The sequence below is a fragment of the Electrona antarctica genome (assembly GCF_951216825.1).
Source record: "Electrona antarctica genome assembly, chromosome: 11".
Taxonomy (NCBI): domain Eukaryota; kingdom Metazoa; phylum Chordata; class Actinopteri; order Myctophiformes; family Myctophidae; genus Electrona; species Electrona antarctica.
The window spans coordinates 22913584-22938583 of record NC_136792.1 but is presented as its reverse complement, the minus strand read 5'-3'; the positions used below and the strand labels follow the sequence as shown (position 1 = coordinate 22938583).

At 42.9% G+C, this 25000-nt stretch overlaps 1 protein-coding gene across 1 annotated transcript in view; it reads right to left on the bottom strand.

The window, feature by feature from the left end:
• The window catches only part of lekr1 (Leucine-, glutamate- and lysine-rich protein 1), a 208077-nt gene that overhangs the window by 69561 nt on the left and 113516 nt on the right, over positions 1 to 25000 (bottom strand). The window contains exons 7-8 of the mRNA XM_079514064.1: positions 8853 to 8909; positions 3711 to 3914 (exon numbers count right to left, since the gene is read on the bottom strand). Of these exons, the coding sequence (XP_079370190.1) occupies positions 3711 to 3914; positions 8853 to 8909 (261 nt within the window). The remainder of the gene's footprint in view (positions 1 to 3710; positions 3915 to 8852; positions 8910 to 25000) is intronic.

Sequence of the window (25000 nt, the reverse complement as noted above, 5' to 3'; positions counted from 1 at the left end):
ATTGTAGTGGAGTAAAAGAACAATATTTGCCTCTGAGTGGAGGAGAAGTAATAGCATTGAAAATTGGAGAAACCCCCCACCACCCCTCAATACTTGACTAAATGTACTTAACTTTCCACCACTGAATTCCCCCAACATGTAACCCCCCTGTGGTCTACTTTAGGCTCAAATAGCATCCACAAACATTTTCAAAGCTTGTTTCAATGACGAATGGGCTGTGGTGGTGTGGCCTCGTAGGACTTATATCATTAGGAGGAAGAAGGGACATCATCCCTAAGGAATTAACTGGAGAACATGCTGAAGGTGATTGTGGCGACATATGGGATGGTTTAAAAGGGTTTATGTCATACGACTTCTGTGAAAATACAGAGATTATAACCATGTATTAAAGGGGCTATTACACGCACACGCACACGCACGCACGCACGTGCACACGCACACACACACACACACACACACACACACACACACACACACACACACACACACACACACACACACACACACACACACACACACACACACACATCTATTAACACATTTGGGAAAATTCCACACTCACATATTTATATCCATGGAGTGCACAACTTTGTGCGCCTGTTCAGGTGGCCAAGTCATACATACTGTATGAGGAGTATGCGGAAGTGCCGTTTACGCCTGTGCTTTTCCATCATAACACGTCACTGTCTTGACCTCTGCGTTTTCAACCAAGCTCTGTGGCTGTTCGACTACTGGCCAATCACAGCGGGCCTTTCCTACAAGTCTGACACGCCGTGTTGAAAGTGTGAAAGAGCCTTTTTTTGTATCGCATCGAACAAGGGAAAGGAACCCAGCACGGACAAAACACGGTCAGTGGCCATCGCTGTCTGCCTTCGTTCAAAATGTACACTTTGTGTCTCACTCGGACACTCAATATTCACTGCGAGACCTACTGTACGCGTGGCGTTAGACCTGAGCACGCCATAGCCGCCCGAGGTTCTACTACTATAATACAAATACTCTGATCAAGAAGCTCACAATGATCCGCATCAGAGTGCATTGTGAGCATGTACAGCTGCCATGTTTCTACTTTTGAAATGTAAAAAAGTGATATTTTTGGAAGAATTATGAAAATCGGACCAAAATAGGGATACTAGGATTAATGCGGTGAACATGCATGTTCAATTAAATTGTTAAATTGTGATATTATCAAAATACAACTACAACTACATTTCCCAAAAAGGACATGGCATGTATTTACTTTGGTCTGACCAGAAGCAGGGATAATAACACATCACCACCTCCATCCCCCACAGCCAATGAAAGCCTGAATGGGGACGCCTGTTGGCCAAGTGGTCCAGGCGCTTCAGGCATGCCACATATAGGCTCTGGCCTGAGTCCCGTTCATGACAACCTGTGCTGCATGTCTCTCCCCCTCTCTCTCCTTCTTTCCTGTCTGTCTTCACTGTAACTATCAATAAAGGCACAACAGCCAAAAACAAAATCTAAAAAAAAAAAGGAATGGAGACCACCCGTGCGACACAGTGTTGTATGAGCAAAACAAAACATGTACCTACCTTTTTATGTGTTCTAATACTTCATGTGAGATCCGTATGGTGTAACATGGTAAGTTCCTGTTACCTCATCACTCAACTGAATTATTAGAACACGTAAAAAGCAGCCACAGATGTTAGACTCTGTAGGAGGCCTCAGGCCAGCTAGCCATCTTTCAGCAATGTCATCATTGTCACTACTATAGATGGAAACTAGCATCCTTGCTGTGTATTTACATTACATCATGCTATATTGTTCATTAATATAACACATAATAACACAGGGAAGCTGTCAGAACCGTCCCTAAAACATCTGGGACTATGCTCCACACGTCCCAGACTCTTCTCCCTTCTGGCTCCCAAACTGTGGTTTCCATTACGGTGCAGACTCACTCCCAATCTTCCGCCCTGATCAGGCATACAGGCATACACGCTCACCTCTTCAGACTCCACTTTAGCCCGGAGCACTTGACCTAGCCTGACAACCATGCAGTCTTATGCAAAGGTTAAAAAGTTAAGATTGCATGTTGGTATTTAAGATAAGATAAGGTCCATTTGTTGACCTAGCATCCTATAGTTTGTATAGTTTCAATGTACAGATCATTCATTGTTTTTTTTAATTATTAATTATTTTTTATATTAACTGTTTAGACTGATGCTAGGTTCTTACTTTACCTGATCCCAGATTACTGAGGTACTACACCAGAGGTATTCAACTAGATTAGGCAGGGGGCCACAATTGTAAGATTACCTAAAGTTGGGTGCCATAAGACAATAATGATTTACTGTTTTACATTTTCAGTGGCACATCAACATAAAAGACTACAACATGAGTTTAGAGTGCAGTTCGTCCATCACATGCCATCTCCCTCCATTTGTAGCTACCTATTTCTCTGTTTTGAGTGGATTATTTTCCATCACACAAAATAAATAATTTTCAATCCATCTCAACCATTAGCATTTCCTGTGTGTTTCCTGTGTGAATAAATCAGTGTTAATTTGACCTGCTCTGCCTCCCGACTGTCTGTTTCTGCTCTGTTTCTGTCTTACATCTCCTGAGTCGCACCATGACAACACCGTCTTGTGATTCATTCAATCACTCAATAGTTTCCCGGGCTGAATGTCAAGGTGCCCTAACTCTCAACTCATGAGAGGTCATGAAACACGTCACAAGAGCCTGTCGCCCAATCACCAATGAATACAAATAAAACCAAAAACCTCATTCAAACATAGTTAGAAAGAAACACGTCACAATGTCAGCCTTCACCAATGCTCTTCTCACAAGCGTGTATGCCTGCATGCAAGCACACGCCATGTACTCACAGACATAAATGGCTCCTAATTATTAGGCATTGGAACAGTCCCAGCATCTTTCACACCAAGGGATTTGAACTGTGACTGCACTGGGTTGAACAGAAAGCTGGATCTGTACCGTGGCAATGCCTTGGTTCTGACATCATGTTACGGGTTTTGCATGACAATGAAGCATTACACAGGTAATGTTTGATGCAGCGGCATGATTTACTGTTTTTGAGTGTTACACACTGCTCCAATGGCTGGCTTTGTGTGTCCCTATGTCCGTAAGTGTGTTTTGTGCAATGTTTGTATTTACACTCAAAACCATAGGTTGTGGTAGCAAAGCAATGTTTGTGTTTACATAAACACTAAAAGGTGACCATTCATTGTCAATGACATTCAATGTTTGTGTTAACACAATGTTAAACCCTCAAAGCTGGACATAGGAGGGGCTAGCACCCCTCAACAATAATAATGGTTTGTTTTATATATTTATTTATTTATTCCCCCCATTACACCCAGAGGTCGAAAATTCTAGTAAGCTAACAACTGTGCTTGACTCCAAAGGCACCGCTCCCTTCCCATTATGGTGTGAGTTTTCATTAGGAGTGGACATTACTCCTCTGTCTAGACCAAACCACCATGCTGCCAACATTCCTGATACTGTCAGAACTAGTGAATCGTTTCGTAGACAGCCGTCCTTGACCATTTCACATTGAATGACCCTCGATGCTTTTAACAAACAATTTGATCGTTATTTTACTTTTTACTGAGAGTGTACACTCTCAAACTTATGATGTATATAAACTTATGAAGAGAAGACCAACAGAGAAAAGACTAATAATAATAATAATAATAATAATAATTTCATAGCGTCACAACCTTTCTCTCCTCAGTTCTCTTTGTTCCCGCTCCACCTTCTCCAGGGCGTCTCTCAGTGATGTCACTTCCTCTTCGGCCACAGAGCACTTCCGGGTCGCCTGCTCCTCCCTGCGCTGCCATGCCGACAGCCGCTCCTGCAATTGGTCACACCTGAGTTCACATGACGACCGCCTCTCCTCTGTCTCCTTCAGCTCCTCATTTAACCTGTCAGAGGACGCACGCACGCACGCACGCACGCACGCACGCACGCACGCACGCACGCACGCACGCACGCACGCACGCACGCACGCACGCACGCGCGCACGCACGCACATGCACATGCACACGCACACACACACACACACACACACACACACACACACACGCATACACATACACGTGAATATGCTACCTCTCAAGCCATGCTGCATATCGTTGCTGTCGTACAGAGACCTTGTATCTCCATAATTAAACTTTTCATATATATATATATATATATATATATATATATATATATATATATATATATATATATATCGAGCAACTTAAAAAACTGTCTGTTTGTGTTCACAAAAGACGATAAAATGACCCAAAGTCTTTTTGAAAGTGAAATATCCCTTTAAGTATAGCCTATGTCAGTGGGTTATATATAAATACTGCAACAATGAAAATATTAGAGCGTGTAGCTAAATAATGACGACATTGGACCCTTTGGAACACATGTTCCAATGGGAAATAATAATTTCCTGAAAAGTAACTGCTTTGGACATACAAGGTTTCCGTCTGACAGTCACAAAATGCATCCCATGTGTTTACAACCTGGGAGTTGAGTGTGAGCACAGCACAGGTGTCTGCAGTTAGATAACTCTCACACACGCAGGCACGCACGCACGTAAACATGCACGCAAACATGCACGCACGCATGCACACAGACACGCACACACGCACGCAAACACGCACAAGCCTGACGTGGGCCAAATCATATTCTAAACACATCTTCTATATCCAACGTAGAGTGCCAGATGCGTGGGGTTTCCCACGCAGAACATCATGGGCAGTCAGAAGAACGTTTAGACGCTAACAAGTAAATATTTGAAAATCCATCCAACGCTCTGTGATGGAGCGTTTTACTGACACAATATCGCTGCTTTTGGGTGGAAACCTTCTATGTCCAAAACTGTTACTTTAGGTTTACGGGAGATGGAAAAAAGCTGCACATCAGGGAGCAATTAGTGGTTCAGAGACAATTTAACAATAACTCTAGGGGAGCCTAGGATGGAACTGGGAACCTCATGGTTTTCCCATCCGGCCGTTCTACCCCTGAGCCACTGCCACCCCTTAACACATTGACTGGCAACGACATAAATGTACGTCATCTCAAATCCAACGATTGACTGCCACGGAAGATCTACGACACCTAGTGTTAAGGACGTAATCAGAAATAGCAAAAATAGCTGATCTACAAGCTTATGCACGTATCACATTGCAACACGTTGTCAGGTTGTAGATCATTTTCACTACTTTGTGGGCATTCATTTACCCCCAAAAATACATAAAAAGAGACATATGGAGATAAGAGGTTTCTGCCTGACAGCAACCATATGCATTGTTCTGGGAGAGGGTATAAATCCCACCCATCTGGCTCTGCATGCAATTTAAAGCAAGCTTTAGAAAATATTTACAAGTAGAATTTGAAACAGGATCAAATGTGCACACACGCACTGCACTCATAAACACAGGGATGTGTACTGCATACACACGCTCAGAGTCAAATGCACATGCACGCACGCACGCACGCACGCACGCACGCATGCACAGGATCTTCTTTCCTTTTCACGTCTGTGTGTGTGTGTGTGTGTGTGTGTGTGTGTGTGTGTGTGCGTGTGTGTGTGTGTGTGTGTGTGTGTGTGTGTGTGTGTGTGTGTGTGTGTGTATTCCACAGGCTCTTATAACGTGTTTCATGAACCATTAGTTGAGAGTTAGGGATTCATGACATTCCGCGCGGGAAACTATTGACTATTGAGTGATTGGATGAAACACACAATGGTGTAAAAGATGAGATGGAGAATTATTATTAATATTTCTTTAGTGTGATCCACTCAAAGCTAAGAAATACGTAGCTACAAAATGCCATGTAATTGACGACGCACTGCACTCAAAACTCATGTTGCTCTCTTTTATGTTGATGTGCCACTGGAAATGTATACAATGCAACTGTTGTTTCCAGTCACATGGTAAACCATTACCTTTTTGTAGTTGTCTTGTGGCCCCCATAACTTTAAGTAATCTTACAATTGTGCCTCCCTGCCTAAAGTTTAAAACCCCTGCATGGAATAGATATTCCACAATGCCGGCCAGATGCACCACGGTGGGTTTGAATCCCCAGACTCCGCCATGTTGGGCAGTGGTGGCAAAAATACTCAAATGTTTCACTTAAAGAAAAAGTATCAATACTGCAACGTAGAAATACTTTACAAGTAAAAGTTACAAGTAAAAGTCCAGAATTAAAAATGTAATTGAGTAAAAATAGGGCTACTAAAGTATTGGCATCATGTACCAAAGTAGAAAATACTCACTATGCAGAATGTCTCTTCTGACGATCTACCACGCACGCACGCACGCACGCACGCACGCACGCACGCACAGCGGGAGTAAATCCATGAAAGTGTGAGTGTGGAAATTGTTTCTGTCAGTACGCCTGTCAGCCTGTCTCTGGCTAAATGTGACAGCACTCAGGGGGCTGACATGTGGACCAGTGTCACTGGGGGAATGTCATAAATCACTTTAAGGAACATTTCACAAAAGTGAAATCTGGCAGACCGCAGACCCATTAGGTGGTACTGTGCATTTGGGTGGAGGGCATCTGTCCCAGCAATGGATACAACTGCTGAGTAAAATGCTCAGTGTTCAGTTTACTGTACACAATACACATCGTAACATCGTTGCTGGTGGGTGGAAACCTATAGCCAAAATGTACAACAGTTTTAATTTGTAGGACATTCATTTGTGAAAAACAAAAACCAAAAATAAATAAAATTAAAAAATAGCACAAAAAACACAAAAGACACAAAAACATGTAATGTGGAGACAAGCTCAGAGTTGTAAATGGATAAATGAACACTAACAATTATTATTTTAATTTTTCAAATAGGTATCATTCTGGATAAAGTTTAAATAAGTAGAAAAGGTGTGAGCAGAAAGCATTAAGGTTGATGCTCGATCGATCACAGTTGCCAAAGACAGCCACAGCATCTACGGTACCGTTCTCACAGTCTTAACGCTAACATGTGTGGCAAGAAACCGAAAATTGGATTATGTATAAATTATTCATTATATGTCGTCTCTGTCGGAGGTGCATGGAAACCTCATACCCATATGTCCTCATTATGTCCAAAACAGTTACTTTTAAGGATTCAGATTCAAAACGTATCAAAATACTTGACACTGTGGTATGATCAAGTAGCGCTTTCATTTACGACAAAACACCAAAAGTTAGAATATGGAGGTAAAAGGTTTATTCCCGACGATACACAGCATATGTACACAGTCATCTCTGTCTGCTACTCCTTCTACTCCTTCATATGTACACAGTCATCTCTGTCTGCTACTCCTTCTACTCCTTCATATGTACACAGTCATCTCTGTCTGCTACTCCTTCTACTCCTTCATATGTACACAGTCATCTCTGTCTGCTACTCCTTCTACTCCTTCATATGTACACAGTCATCTCTGTCTGCTACTCCTTCATATGTACACAGTCATCTCTGTCTGCTACTCCTTCTACTCCTTCATATGTACACAGTCATCTCTGTCTGCTACTCCTTCATATGTACACAGTCATCTCTGTCTGCTACTCCTTCTCGGCTCCTTCGTTCAGTCAGTCAGTCAGCCAGCGGGCGATTTGGTGAAATTGCACCGCTGGGAGGCCGATTTGTTGGGGAACTCGGCAGGTGAATTGCACATAATTTCCATCCAATGTACTTAACAGCGGGAGAGGCCGGCCCCTGCGTCCTTCCATGTGTTCTGAGAGGGCTCCCCCATGCAGGCAGCCAGCCCCATGGTGGAGTGCTATCACATGTAGAACTGCAGAGCAGCCAGAGGGTGAGATCAGAGACCACTGATGGTGGGGAAGGAGAATAAATTGACAGTGTAATTGAATCCACCAGGCTGCCAGTGGCTCCGAGCGAGCCAGAGAATACCAGATAGGAGCTCACGCACGCATGCAGAGGTTTGGATTACTATGTCTGTGAGGACGTCGACATTTTAGGACAGCAATGAAAATATGGAGAAATTGCCGGAAAGTAGCACATCTACAACTCACAATCTGAATCTACCTCTCAAAAAATGTATTAAAACTATAAAACAACCATTTCTCTTGTAAGGACCTCGACACAAAATCGCAAATTGTACAATTCTGTACTTGTGGGGACATTTGTCCTCACAAGTATAGCAACACAAACACACACACACACACACACACACACACACACACACACACACACACACACGCACACATGCACGCAAGCACGCCACGCCACGCACACACACATAGCACGTATCTAACGCTTGTGAGAAACTCTTGATGAGGAGAGAATGCCTGCTGTGCGCGTGCGTTCGTGTGTGACTGTGTGTCTGTGTGTGTGCACACGCGCGCACATGTTTGTGTCAGAGCGAGAGAGAAATCCGACTCCATGTCAGTTCAGAAGTGTTTCCATCTGTTTGAGACTCTCTGCTGTGTCACTTGAAGCTCAGATCTGTTCCAATGATGCTTGATCACGCGCAAGTACGAACGCATGCGTGTGCGCGTGTCTGTTTGTATGTGCACGCGCATACCGCACGCACACACACACACACACACACACACACACACACACACACACACACACACACACACACACACACACACACACACACACACACACACACACACACACACACACACACACACAGGCAACAAATGCCTCTACAATACATGCAGAACTGTACAGAAAGGAGCGAGGTTGGAAGGGGAGGATATCAACAGCATGAGGAGATCTAGCATTAAAAAGAACACAGGGAAACGGAACGGACCAGCCCATAATAGAAAACAACACAACAGAACAGAACAGAATGAATGTGAACAAGATGATCTCCGTCTCTGACGGTACAATAAATCAAGGGTACCTGGACAGTGTGTCTCTGTGTTCCATCTCACAGTCTTCTCTCTGTGTCCTCTGCTCCCTGTTAACACAAACACACTTTAGCACCACCACTCTCATAGAGCTATAGTCCTAATGTGAGAAGAAACATTTTACTTCATTTGTGTCACATCGTTTTGCATTCATTTCATGCCAGGTTGTTACACTTTGAACGTGGAGTGTTGGAAATATTTAAGATAAGACCAATTTGTTGCATATAAAATGTAGAAGGGACAATTAATGATTCACTAATGATAAAAAGGACTGTATAATACTGTAGCTGCAACAGAGCTGAAACTATAAAAATACTTTACTAAAGTAATCAGAGTATAAATAAATACTCTGCACCACAAATCTAGGCAGAGAGCCTCTAACAATTGTAAAAATGGTTACCAAACCTTTCAGATGACAAAGTTAACAATTAGCTTTAACAGGAATACTATCCATATCCAAATGTTACCTTAAGCAGGAAATACTCTTTAGAAAAATACCTTTAAATACCCAATAAAAAAGATGAGACCACCAGAAAGAAGTGAGTCCAGTCAGAGCAGAATATGGTTTTGTCGATTCATTTCAGTTCGGAGAGAGCAAAGAACAGATCCCACATACAGCCAAATTACAAAATGTCTCTCCCTGACACATCATCAGGGACCATATTTTATACTACATGAAATCAAAACAATCTCATGACATGGGAAGTACTCAATTGGAGTTCAGAGGGTAACCAAAAGTGAATAATGGCGACACCTATTGCCGGGAGGTTCATTTGGGATACGTGGCAAATTATACTATACAGCCCAAGTTACGTTAGTAGGAGACAATTTGTCTGCTACGGGACTGTACCAAGGCCGAATAACATGCTGTTTTCCACAGACACACTGGGTGTTGGGGCAAACAGGAGAAAACAATTATTTTATCAGCACGCTGGCTGTGGGGAGAATTAATACTTATCTACAGGCTGGGCAGAAATGAGATGCAACCCAGTGGGACACAGGGCATGAAAAATACATGGTCATTGGGAACATGGAAACTTCCATCCACCAAAATAACAGATCTACAATAACTCAAAATTATCCATCATGGAGGTTTAACAGTCTTTTTTTATTTTCAATTTCTACTCGTTTATCTGATGATCGATGAATTGAGTACGAAGGACACTGGTGGAAACAACAAGCCATAGTGCTTTCTTGGGTCTATAAATCCTCTTAGCAGACCTTGTATTGAACTGTACTCTCCTGTGCTTGCAAACTGTTAAAGATGGAGTGCTGTGACCTTTTCTGTTTTGTATGTGTCTATGGAGTTAACATTACTCTAAAGTCTAATAGACCCCTAGGTGTGGTTAGAATAATCAAATATGTCTTGCCTGTGTATTTTTGAGCGGTACCTCAGCTCCATTACGCAGCTATGTGTGTCCCTATGTGTACGTGTATGTCCAAGCACGGAAAGCTGCAACACGGTAACTCTGTCATTTCTCGATCGTTTCGGATGCGGGAAGGCTCGCCGGAACTGGACCACCTTCTATTGGTGTGATTGAAATTACGGTAGTCAAGTTTCATCCACCAAGTTCCTATGAATCCAGTCGATTAAAAGTTGTCTTGGAAAGAACACATACATACAGTAACAAAGTTTCAAGATCACTTGGCATCATCAGAAGAATTTGGGGCTTGGTTCATCAGGCTTGCCTCTTAACCCTGTATTACAGTTTGATTTATCCATATCTCATTTATTGCAATATTGTCTGGGCAAGTACATATCCATCTAATTTACACAAATTATTCATTATTCAAAATAAATTTGTAAGAATAGCGACCTATTCTAACTAATATGGCTCCAGTTTAAAAATCTAATTGTAGGCCTATTGTCTAAGACTATGACATTAACATAGAATACAGTCCTGTTCTTTCATCTATAAATGCACCTTTACCTTCCAAATATGCTTCCTACACCTTTCAAAGAATATTTTAAGGCCAACTCTCAAGTTCATGATTATAATACAATACGTGAAGACGTGAATTGTGCGAACGGGTGCGGCGCGACCTGGCGCAGCACAAACTGGACGAACCGAGGTAGGCGAATATATATATTCAGGTCTGAACGCAGCTTTAGCCAGTTCTCCATTAAAGGACCACTTCGCCACTTTTCAATCTCTCTTCATATTATTGGTCCTCACTAATGTTCATGATAAAAAAAACACCATTTTACTCAGTCTGTGTCTCATATAGGAGGGCTGTGGGCAGTTCAGAAACCCACCCACCAGTGACATCATCGATGGGGAATCCAAGCTAATAGAAACTGCAGGCTTTCTATTCCTGAAAAGTTGCAATGCGATAATGGAAGCTATTGTTCTCATGATAATAAAAATCTAAATATATTTTTAAAAAAAAGTTAAATACTTATTGCCAACTCTTCATCTTCAATCGGTAACTTTAAATATAGATTGAGGGCCAGCCTTTTGAAGCAAACATGTGTATTTGTTGTTTTCCATACCTATGTTTGTCTACTTATTTGTTTATTATCTTAGGTGAGAACCATGCATGTATAAGTCAAGTCAATAAAAATAGCCAACGGACGACCAAAGTGCTGTACAAAAACAAAATATCTACACATTGCACGATACTGTAAATAAACTCATTGTGCAGAAAACGTGACATATTACACAACACATCAAGGTTAAAAAACACAAAAAGTAAGGGCATCAAATACAATCAAATAAAGGCTTCAGTTACAATAAAAATAAATCAGGTAAACCATTAAAACAGTGTCCAACCAATTATCAAGGTAAAGTTTAAAAGGCCTGGGAGAACAGGTGTGTTTTCAGTCTGCTTTTAAAAGTGTCCAATGAGGGTGCAGTCCTAATAGTTAAGGGTAGGTTGTTCTATAGATTTTGTGACTGAAAAGGCTCAGCCACCTTTTGACTTTCGCTTGGTACGTTGAACTTTAAGGAGCCTCTGATCTGTTTACCTAAGTGGCCTGGGTTATCCGGGGGAGGAAGCAGCTCACAAATGGAAGGTGAACCAGCCCATGGTGGGCTTTGTAAACAAATAATAACATTTTAAAATTGATTGTGAATTTGACTGGGAGCCAGTGGAGGGATGCCTGGACCAAGTCTGGACCCAGTCAGAAAGCTAGCTGCAGCGTTCTGGACAAGCTGCAGTCTAGAGAGAGAAGCACTAGAATTTCCGGAGTATAGTGAATTACAATAGTCTAATCGGGAAGAGATGAGGGCATGAATTACTTTTTCCAGGTCATTCCAGGTTGAGAGAAACCATTTTATTTTGCTAACTTGTGCTAGCTCCTTTAACAACAGCATTTATTTGCTTGTCAAATTTGAGGGCGGAGTCCAGGATTACGCCTACAGTTTTTTACGCGAGGCTTGTCAGCGAGCCAAGGGAGGTGGTGATATTCTGTTAAGTGTGGGGAGCCAAATAATTTGATTTCCGTTTTAGGTAAAGCATAAGGAAATTATCTGACATCCAAGATTTAATGTCAGTGAGGCAATCTAACATGGGATCCAGTGAGTGTGTGCCATTTGGTTTGAGGGGGACATATATAACTGTGTGTCATCTGCATAGAGGTGGAAGAAGATAGTGTTTTCTCATAATGGAACCTAGGAGAAACATGTAAAGCTCAAACAACCTTCTCGAGGACCTTACCAGAAATGGTAATTTGGAGATGGGTCTAAAATTGGCTGGGACTGTGGGGTATATAAGCCCTTTATGGGTTTCTTTTCTCACCTGCACATATTTATTTTTGAGGGGCGCTACAGTATACACAGGTTTAATGTTTGTCTTGAGTTCAAAGTTTGTTTAGTAAATGCATTGACAATAAAGGGAAAATGTACATAATGTGTCGTTTACGTCATATTGTCTCTTTATTGTTAATGGTGCCCCTCACTTCACACAGGTGTGATTTTTACAATGATGACTGGATAAACGTTACTGTTATAGAAGTCCAAATGTGTCACACACCGAGGCATATTTTGCTGGCTGGGGTTCTGCTTAACAGATTGTGCACATGCACACATGCGTGTCTGCGTGTGTGTGTGTGTGTGTGTGTGTGTGTGTGTGTGTGTGTGTCATCTCTGTCTCATAGCAGCTGAGAAAATAAATCATAAATCAGTTTTAATTCTAATATGGTGTGTCATGTGACACACGCACGCACACACACACACACACACACACACACACACACACACACACACACACACACACACACACACACACACACACACACACACACACACACACACACACACACACACACACACACACACACACACACATTAGCTAACCCCCCTAACTCTGTCAGCTTCTCAGCCTAATCCAAGCCTCTGGCGGCACGATCAGATAATGTGCGTGCATGCGTATGTGTGTACATGCGTGCGTGTGTCTGGCGGGCTGTCTAGTCCTGTGACCTTGCATCGGCACGCAATGCGGAGTGAAATGTCTTGTCGAGCACACATACAGACATTTTGGTCAAGCAATGAGACTTTTTAATTGCAATTCATACTTTTTGGTTAATAATATCTGCAATAAGAGAATAAAGAATGACACACCTACTGTACGCACGCACGTGCGCACGCGCACACGCACGCACACACACACACACACACACTTACTTCTTGGTAATCTGTGTAATGCGTGCATGTAAAAAGCTATTTGTTGTACCTAATGTCTTAATTACACAAGAAATTTGGCACTGATTAGGGGGAAGTTAGCTTAACTCCAGGCACGTGCGTGCACACACACACACACACACACACACACACACACACACACACACACACACACACACACACACACACACACACGCGCGCGCGCGCAGACAGCTGTCTGGCCCTCGCTGCCATCGCTCCCTCACACCATCCGTCACTCTCCATCCCATTTCCTCTGTCTGTCTGTGCTTTCACCTTCTTCCACTCCCCTTTCATCCAGCCCTGCTGCCCCTGATTTACTGCACTCTCATAAGTGCTTCCACCTTCTGCTTATTTAGCTACCCCTGCATAGTCCACTGTGTCCATGCACTGAACTCTGAGCACTGAGCAGTGTGCAAATGCATCCAAACGGACCCTTGCGGCAAATTAATTACATTTTATTCATTAAAATGGGTTAGAGAGGCTTTAGCCTTTAAACCCTATCATGCACTGAACTTAACTTTTATTACTTTTAATATATTTCATACAAAATATTTGTCATCAAAATGTAGACCAATACATGACAACTCTTCTTTAATATTTCATCATGACTTTTCACAAAAAAAAGAAAAATAGATATCCTGGTGGGACCCTATCATGGGGTCAAAAAAATATTCCTAAATGAATAATGGAGCTGGGAACCATTCCTTGGACATGGTCCAGTAAAAGCCCATTGTGCATGTGTATGGGATTCTTCTCTATCACTGAACCTTCTATGATGTCATTGAGCATCATGAAGCTACCCAAGGACCCACACCCACCTCAGGGATCAATCAGCAACATTATGAAAATTACAAAAATATAATTGTCCGGGTGAAAATCACCCGGGTTTAGTCTTCTGGGGTTAACAAATATATATATATATATATATATATATATATATATATATATATATATCACTTAGGCCACCCACGGTTAATTAACACTAACGATTTTACTGTGGTGTCATATTGTCATATTGTCATGTTTCATATGTCAAACAACACTTTTGTAACTCTGTAACTTTTAAAAGCATATTTGAATTTGCAGTGGGTTTCCTGTCCATTGTATAAGTTATGCATACCTTTACCCCTAGACTAATTGGTCCGTAACAATACCTTTTGTCTAAATTGTCTATTTCTATGTTGTTGTGTTTGCAAAAAAAAATCAAAAACCTAAAAAAAAAAGAGTTAGGAGGTTTCCTCCCGACAGCAACGATATGCAAAAAAATTAAACGTTTGTTGCAAAATCATGATTTTTGAGGGATAAATCCCCTCCTAATTACTTACACTAGCCCTTACCCGTTGTGAAATACTTGTCGTGGCCGCGGGGGGTACGGCGCCCTGTGGCAAATTTTTCCAATTTGTTAAATTGGAAAAAGGGCTTCATTAAGACCTCCATATTATTATGGTCAATGCCTGTGTGAAAAGTGGGAAAATTGGTGCAAGCAGTGAGGAGCTACGGCAGTCACAGTGACACACATTCAGACAGACATTCAGACAGACAGACATTGTCAGAATTATAGTATGATGATGATGATGCTGATGATGATGATTATAGTATGATGATGATGATGATGATATGATCACAGGGATGACTTGACAGTGGAATTGGCTAGCAAAATCAGTGCGAGGGGCCTATATTTCCGAAGGTGATCGAGCCAACCACACTTTGCAATTTCCCCAGAATTGCACCTTTCCTGTACTAGTGTACTACTTGCCCAACTGGCAAGTGCCTCTGAGACCAGACTGATTACACCTCAAAATACTGTACATACATCAATGATCTATTAAATCGCATTACCCACACTGTACATCATTTGATGTTCATAATCATATATTCGAACAGGTAAGGATAGTATAATAATACTAATACTAATACTAATAACAATAATAATAACAATAATAACAACAATAGTAATAATAATATGATGGTCATTATGTAATGTTCAAAGAGAGAGGTAGGCAGGTAGGTATTTCAGTATGTATCTGCATATCTCTCTCTCCGTGTCCCATCCTTCCATTACGGTTAAGTACTTGTGATTGCTGATTATTCTCGTATGCAGACGAGATTGCACTGACAGCTGGTTGACACGCTACAATCACACAGAAGGTTAGAGTAACCTTGGGAGAGAGAGAGAGAGAGAGAGAGAGAGAGAGAGAGAGAGAGAGAGAGAGAGAGAGAGGGGGGGAGGGGGGGAGAGAGAGAGAGAGGGGGGGGGGGGGAGGGGGGGGGGGGGGGGAGAGAGTGACAAAGGGAGTAAGTAATAAATAGGCGAATGAGGTAGCGTTATAAGTTGAGTAAGAGACAGCTCGGGAGACAGAGAATCATCATTGAGAGTGAGTGTGCATGCGTGCGTGTGACAGCTGCCAAGTCAGGTAGACAAGTCAAGCCAAAGGCAAGGAACATGATCAAATGTAACTGTTAATTCAACTCCAAGTGTCAAAATGGACCCATAAGGGTCAGCCTTAAGGAAACAAGCTGTCTCACATCAATCACATACATTCTTTGTCCCTTCGCTTCTCTTTCTTATTCTCTCTACTGTTATACAGATATTGCTATCACACAACTTGGCCTTCGTTCATTCAATCATCTTTTCTTTTATCTCTACCCTCTTTCCTCGCAACCGTCCTCTTTCATCTCTCTCTATCTTTCTCCTCTGATCCGTGATCCCTGCCTTTATCCTGGCCTGGCGCATATGTTTGTGTGCACATGTGAGTCCGTCCGTCTGTGTGTCTGTGCGTGCGTGCGTGCGTGCGTGCGTGAGAAGTGCATGTGAAGTGAGTGCGTGTGATGTGCATGCGTGCGTGTATGTCTGACGTGTTGGACGGTGGTCGTGTTCAGTCTACTGATGAAGCTCAGATCATGACTCATGCTGCTGTATTCAGACTCCAGTCTCTATCCTACAGTACCTGAGTGTGACCATCTAATCCAACACCGCTATTGATTAAGGGAGATAATGTCACGGTCAAATCGAATTCCCATTGGGTGGATAGATTAACGTCAGACTGGGTAATGTGGGCTATCTGAGGCAGGGCCAAATTAGCCATTGGGCCAATGGGGCCGTGGCCCAGGGGCCCTTGGCTCTCAGGGGCCCTTCTGGGAAAATGTAAAGCCCTGTAATGGGTTTGAGGCCCTGAAAAAAGCTCCTGGGGACCTTCATTGGCCATTGATTTTGTTAAATTTAGGGGGGAAAAATGATAAAAACACAAAAAGCCTCGATAATTATGCGCGCACGTGCGCTAGGGGGGCCCCAAAAAATGTACCGGCCCAGGGGCCCTTGTGGGGTTAATCCGTCCCTGATCTGAGGGGAAGATTATTCAATGTTTAAATAAGAATTGGACCCAGATGCCCAAGAGGAGAGGAGAGAGTAGTGGGTTATGAGACGGAAAGGACTGTTTGGGGTTTGTCCCTGTTCCACGGCTCCGCTCCGTGTTTTTGTTTAGGCCTTGTCTGCATCTTGTTGATAAATAAATTGAAGTGCAAATGCAAGAGTACCAGAGCCAGAGGACAGTGTTGGCCAAGAAGGAACAGAATGGACAATGACAGAGAGCGAGCATCGGCGCGCTGGTGCAAGGCAAGCAACGGTAGGAGAAACAGGAGGGGTCCACACATACTATGACACGCTGCTAGGCTGAGTGAGTCTTGAAATGTTTCAGCCTAGTTTATTAGACCACTGGCTCTCAAACCTTTTAGTGTCAAGGACTCCCATAACTCTGAGAGTGCACAAATGGAACCAAATGGGTTCCATTTGTGCACTCTCAGAGTTACAGACCTGTAAAGGGACCATTCAGAGCCACCTAAACGAACCCTGAGGGTCCCTGGGCCCCACTTTGAGACCCACTGGCCTTGAGCCAATGAGTACTGATTAATTTATAATAACATTATATACATCGGGTTGATGTGGCTGAGACATGAGCAAATAATGTGTTGCCATTGATCAAATTTCACATACCGTAGATGCATATGCAGTGCACGCCATTCATGTCTGTCTAGTGTAGTGTATAGCCCCTTTGCTACTTGGACACACTGTAAAGCTGTTAATCCACTGGCAATGTTCCATATTGCCTTCATGTGGGAATAGGAGACGATGTCAATTTCCATTTTGTTCCGTCAATCTCCCCAGTCTCAGCCTTGTATCATTTACATCACTCTTCAACTGCAGCTGAAGTGGGAATCAAACGTCAGATTGCCGTAACATACAGTATGACGCTTAACTGCTTCATGAGAGCAATGTTGGCGTAACTAAGAGATCTGCTGAAACAAATATACCGGTATAGGATTTGTACATGCATCAATCATTGGCAATAGCCTAAGTACATTTGATACTCTTTTAAAGGGTATGACCACTTTTTTAGAGGTTTGAGTTGTTACCTTATTATGGGCAAACTAGTCCATTCCATGAGTTATTTCACTGTTTGAGGCAGCTGCACCCAGCTGTAGCCTCGCAGACGAGCAGTCCCAGACACAGACACGTCTTCTAAGTGTCTCCCTCAAACACGTCCATTGTGTATGTTTTTAGCGACAAGCGCACGACATCAAATCCATTTGTTTACATCCCCGTCGTGGCTCAACAGCATTCCAATAATACGCTTCAGAAGTGGGTGTACAGTTTTGATTCCAATCAGATCGTTTTTTACTCAATGCGAACAGCAGTGATTCGGTCGGCATAGGCAAATTAGTCAAAATAAGACAAAAGTGACATTTTTTATTAAAAATAAAACCGCATGAGTTTTCCTGATGTCCTAAACTGTCAGAATCAGCTTTTGTTGCATTCGTTTATGTGCTAAAATAGTTTCCTCCGTTACAATGGAAGTCAATGAGCGACTGTTTTTATTTCTTAAATTGCTAATAAACAACACAATGGAGCAAAATAACTCAATGGAATGGATTAGTTTGCCCATAATAAGGTAAGAAAACAAGCCAAACCTCTAAAAAAGTAGTCTTACCCTTTAATGAATTTCAATTTCATTTCCTATACAGACACAGTGTATATACAATACTTGATTATGAATTATGAATCTCTTGCACCAACACTATCCTTGTGTATCAGTTCATAGGTGAACTATGTATGCAATGAAAGGCCGTGGGCAGTTTACAGTACAGGCGTCTCTACATCTCTCTAATCTTAGCAATCCAATGAACAAAACATTTCTTCACGAGAACTACTGTTTGTGTAACCAAGAGATTAGCTGCATATAATATATTTGTACATGCATACAAGAAGAAACAGGAGAGGTCCACACACACGCGCACGCACACACGCACACGCACACACACACACACACACACACACACACACACACACACACACACACACACACACACACACACACACACACACACACACACACACACACACACACACCTGCCCTTTGCAGTGCTCTATAGTCTAAAGTGACTGGAGTCTGTCTCATTTCTCTCCAAAAGCTCTTGAATATGATGGAATATGAGGATTACTGTCATTATGGTAATCTCACACTTCATATCACACACGCCATACCTGTAACTTTCATTAGCCCTCCAAAAAAAATAAAAAATAAAGCATATTTTGAGTCTCATCTGAAAAGGTTAATTTGGACCACTGCATTAGTCCTAGACCAGTCGTTCTCAAACCATTTCATTTCAAGGACTCCCCATAACTCTGAGAGCCAAATGGACCCGTTTATACACTCAGGGTTACAGACTAGCACGGGTCCATATGGAACGCCCTCACAGTTGGAGTCAGGTGACATTTTCCAATTTTAAGTAAATCCTATTCATCCTTTCTGCGTCACAGGGAGGATTTCTGTTCGTCTACATATTTTGTCGTCGCCAAATGACTAATCTTGCGTGCTTTAGACACCCCTCATGCAAGCATTACATAATACTGTATCTGTTACAGTCATCTGAATGTTGGAACGGACACCATACGGAAGTTCTCCATTAATCTATCTATCTATTAGTCTATCTTACTGCCTATGTTATGGATTCCATGACTGTGTGTGTGTGTGTGTGTGTGTGTGTGTGTGTGTGTGTGTGTGTGCGTGCGTGCGTGCGTGCGTGCGTGCGTGCGTGCGTGCGTGCGTGCGTGCGTGCGTGCGTGCGTGCGTGCGTGCGTGCGTGCGTGCGTGCGTGCGCATGCATGCTTGCATGCATGCATGCATGTGTGCTTGAGAGAGAGAAAGAAAGACCTTGTCGACACAACAGTGTTGGAGAATAATAGTGTACAGTTAAAGGGTGGTGAAAGCGAATGTCCTTCCCTCCCTCCCCCCCTCCCTCCCTCCTCCCTCCCTCCCTCCCTCATCCACTGTCCATTTGCCCTTGAGCTTCAAGGACACCTTGAGCTGTTCATTTTCATGATCAGCATTGTGTCGCAGGATAAATAGCATGTGAGCTCAGACCTCAAAACCTGTCCATTACTGAATAGAGATATCGGGCCGTTATCTACTTGCATGCTAAACCTTTACTAAGCGCTCAAATTTAATAAGCGCAGCTGGCCCCAGTTATGTGACTGATTTACCATGACCTCGCTTCCTATGGCACGTCAGACGCAATTTATCAATTAAGAATAGCAGAGGTGCTAATATGAATCCATATTGCGCGTTTGGACCATGGATACTTCACCAGCTAGACATTCTAACTGAGGAGAGGCAGCCAATACTCACACCCCCAATAGTCCGACAACCAATAGTCCGACAGCCAAATACTCAGACAACCAATAGTCAGTCCGACAACCAATTGTCCGACAGCCAATACTCAGACAACCAATAGTCCGACAGCCAATACTCAGACAACCAATAGTCCGACAGCCAATACTCAGACAACCAATAGTCCGACAGCCAATACTCAGACAACCAATAGTCAGACAACCAATAGTCTGACAACCAATCGTCAGACCCCCCAACAGCACCACTCACTTCCGTCGGTCTGATTTTCAAAATGCAGTGCATTGGGACCCATTTTAAGTGGCCATGGCTATGGCCACTTAAAACACTTAAAATACTTAAAATATACAAAAGGCCATTGCCTTTTCAGCTCTACAGTACAGTAGGTAATTTTTTTATTCTGTAAAGTAATAGTCTCGCCTAGCCAAACAACTATTCCACAATCTCCGAATGCTAGACGGTGTCTGGAACTACACCTCCCAAAATCAGAGAAAGGAAGCTGGCATTGCCATTCACGAAAATATATTTAAAAATATCTTTAGAGCTTATATTTTTATTTCCATTTCTGCTAAGCAGCAAGCTATTATATGCTTAGATGATTTCTACTTATATTAGGATAAATCTGCGCGACTGTAAAGACAAGGGAGGGGTGAGCGCACTGTGCAATGCAAACTAATAGGCGAGTGTGCTCCGGTGCTGTATTTCTGAACGCGCCCTAGTAAAGTAACAACAATATAACATATCTCATTATATAATATCAGATTCTGTCTAAATTCTGAATCCCCTTAATGGTATCATTAACAAATATAAAAAATACAAAGACAGAAGTTACAATGATTTACTCCAATAGAAAACTATTTTACGGACAAATCAGGTAGCCCACCAGAGAAGGCGATGTCTATTAAATACCACACAGCATCAAAACTAAAATAATTCACTATTATATTAAGAGATAATGAAGTCAGCAGGAGTCCAGAATCTATCTATTAATTACAGCATTGTGCAGTCATAACGCCTTTCCTTATCCCTGTATATGGAGTACCTTGATGTCATCAATATGACGTCATAGTACTGATGTCATCAATATGACGTCATAGTACTGAGTCTTATTGCAGCTTGAACTCAATATGTTGGTATGGCTGACATGGAACTCTATATTTGGACATGGATGACCCATCATGACCTCATCATGATGACAAGAGTAAACACCACCTCCAAGTACTATGCGTATGTAAATGACTGCATCAGCTGTGAACTCACACATTCATTTTGTGGAATTACAGCTTTGGCCGTAAACTTAATTTCACAATGTTTATGCGTAGACGTAGAGAATTTGCTGTTGGTGTCATGGTTGGTGTGGCAGGAGCAGCACTACTTATGTTCATTTACTCCTACATGGAGAAAAGAAAAGAACAAACGCCAGGAGGACACCTCCAGAAGGCCTGGGAGGAGATCCAGAAGATAGGGAAGGAGGAGAGGAAAGAATGGGCAGATGTGGTCAAGGACTGGGCATCGTAATGTGACCGTCTTGTGCATGATGCTAGGAAGGCTGGCTGGAGCTGAGCTGGCCAAGAAGGTACTGTACAGGTGCAGCATCCCCTGCTGAACGGCCTTGAGACTTTGGACGACAGGCTCTCTGGATGGGTAGTTGAAGGTGGATGCTCAGTTTGGAGCTCTCCAAGAGGAATATTTTCACTTATTTTTACTCGTATAGAAGTACTTACCATTCCTGGGTTATGACAAGTGAGTACAGCCGTCCATCCGATAATGAACCCCATAGTGCCAAAACAGATGGGCTCGAAGATGAGCTCTTCCTCTGAAGAGTCAAAGATTGACATGACAAAAATGAGAATGTGAAGCTGAACAAGGCTCTCAGTGAGCCAGGCAACACAGAGAACAACGGAGTGCTGTCCTTTGCCGAACAGGTCCTCTTCCCGCTCTGCTGACACTTGCCTTGAGAGAGACGCCATGCACGTGGGGCGGCAAAGACAATCTACACCCTGTCCGAGAATGTGAAGGCAACCACATTGGGTCGAATAATGTGTTCATTGCAACCACTACGGAGGCCTTTGTGGTTGCACTGAACTAATTATCAGGAAGAAGTTTGAGTCGCCCATGCTCCGCAACTACACTGAAAAGACCACATGACGTAGGTTTACGTTTGTCGGCGGTGACTGCGTTAACACGTTGCCAATGATGTGATATTACGTCACATCAAATCCAGTGCTTAACTGCCAAGGATGCAATATTGATCAGTCTTTTCAGTGTAGGGTTGTATTTGGGTCTGTGTAAAGGGAGTCAAAGTCAAGACTAAGACTGAGGAGGGGCGTGACCGAATTCACACTGGGTGAGGGAAGTTAGGCGAGACCATGTCGAGACCAGATTTTCTTTCTTTTTTTTTACAGTGGAGAGAGAAGGGAAGTGACATTCAGCAAATGGTTCAGCTGCGGCCAGGGATTAATCCCCAGTTTGCTGTCAGGCATCAGAGCCCATGTGGTACGTGTCCTGTAACCACTCAGCTATCAGCTCACCCCAGAATATCTTCTGTCCTAATCCAGATCACATGACCATACTGTACGTGTGTTAATCTAACATCATAAATTGTCAAAAATGTCTGTCAATCTTTTGACCTGAAACACGATAATCAATCAATCAATCAATCCAATCAATCCATCAATCAATCAATCAATCAATCAATCAAATCAATCAATCAATCAGATATTTTACTGACTCTCGAAAAAAGTTCAAGATTAGGTGTACCACCCGTTCATTCCATTGTCGGTGATGCCTTCTTCTTAGAAGAAGAAGAAGACGACAATGGACACTTCTGTAGAGTAAATCGGTTAAGATCAATAGTCAGCTCCCCTACCGTTGTATCGTATAATGCATAGGGATGAAGCCAGCGGTGATACATCTTCTGTCCAGTTACAACCCAACCCTTGTGCACAGGTTGATGAATCAACGTTTGTTTTTGCACACACAGATTCCTTAAGCACTACAACGTCTAGTAGATACAGACATACAGAGGGAAACTTTTTTTTCTCCCCAAATAGGTGATGCTCTTACACTGCAAGCCTAACCACGCACACGCACACGCACACGCACACGCACACACACAATACAGGAATATCCAGATGTACAAGTTATAAAAATAGAGAGAATAGTTAATTATATCTGGAAGATCAGAGAGGATGTGTGTGTCCGAGGCCATGTGAGTTTTCTGTATGCATATGTATGTTGTCTCGGAGCGACTGTGTGTGCTTGCGCGCATGCGTGTGTGTGTGTGTGGTCATGAGAAAATAAACAGTGTGCTGATCAAATTGCACGCTCAGACAGATTCCTAAGGTGCTCTTGCTACTTAAACGACTGCTGGTGTGTGTGTGTGTGTGTGTGTGTGTGTGTGTGTGTGTGTGTGTGTGTGTGTGTGTGTGTGTGTGTGTGTGTGTGTGTGTGTGTGTGTGTGTGTGTGTGTGTGTGTGTGTGCGTGCGTGCGTGCGTGCGTGCGTGCGTGCGTGCGTGCGTGCGTGCGTGCGTGCGTGCGTGCGTGCGTGCGTGCGTGCGTGCGTGTGTGTGTGTGTGTTTCCACAGCAACGGGGATAGAGCCATGGAAACACAACAGGTGTGGAACAGCGATGTTTGATGGAGGCGGGGTCAAAGGTTTAGCGGTTGTCATGGGAACTCATCTGACACACAAACACGCCGCTAACTTTTTTTTGTCTTCAGAAAATCAAAGATATCACAGAGTGAGACTGACAGGAGGCAGAACACTATGACCTGGCTGACTGAACACACATGCACACACACGGACACACATGCACACACACGGACACACAGTAACAGATGCGTACACTTTTCCCACAATAAGACAGAGATGCTGGGAGTGTGTGCTGGGTTGCAAGCATCATGGACCAGATGGACTAGAATAAAAGCTATACATAAATAGATATAAAGACAAGGTGAGCATATGCACCCAGACATACCATCTGGAACAAGTTAACAACCAGTTTCACTGCCTGTCTTTTATTACGTTTGGTCCATTTCACAATTGGGTTCAGTTTGCCTTAGTTTATACTAATCAGCTTTGTGTGCCCTTCCTGCTTGTTGACTTGTTGGTTGCAACTGTAACTGAACAAAGCTGTTTATACCAAGATTCTCAAGCACAAGCACACACACACACACACACACACACACACACACACACACACACACACACACACACACACACACACACACACACACACACACACACACACACACACACACACACACACACACACACACACACACACACACACACACACAGTATCAAGTCTATAAGTATCCAACCAAATAAAACGAATGACAGATGAATGACTGAGTGACGTACTGTGTACAGACAGAGCGACAAATAGATAACAAAGGGGGTCAAACCACTACAAAGGAAGGGCGAAAGAGAGCCAGAGAGAGCATGGCAGAGGAAATGAGGGAGTGAAGAAGAGAGGAGCGCACATGAGTGAATCAATTAATGTTTTATCGGCACACGGCCAGGTCAAGTAGTCCTTTACACTGTCATAATCAGACAGCAACAACATTTAAGACAGGAAAAGCCTCCCTCCTTTTGGTGTGTAGTTTGGCAACTGCAACCGAGGACAAAATAGTAAAAAGGAATTAAGACAACTCAACAGGGTTTACATACTGTAAGCGTTTATCGTCTGCTTACAACATCAAAAGGAGATGCAACGCCATGAGCATACAGAAGACCATGAGCATACAGAAGACCATGAGCATACAGAAGACCGTCCATGAGCATACAGAAGACCGTCCATGAGCATACAG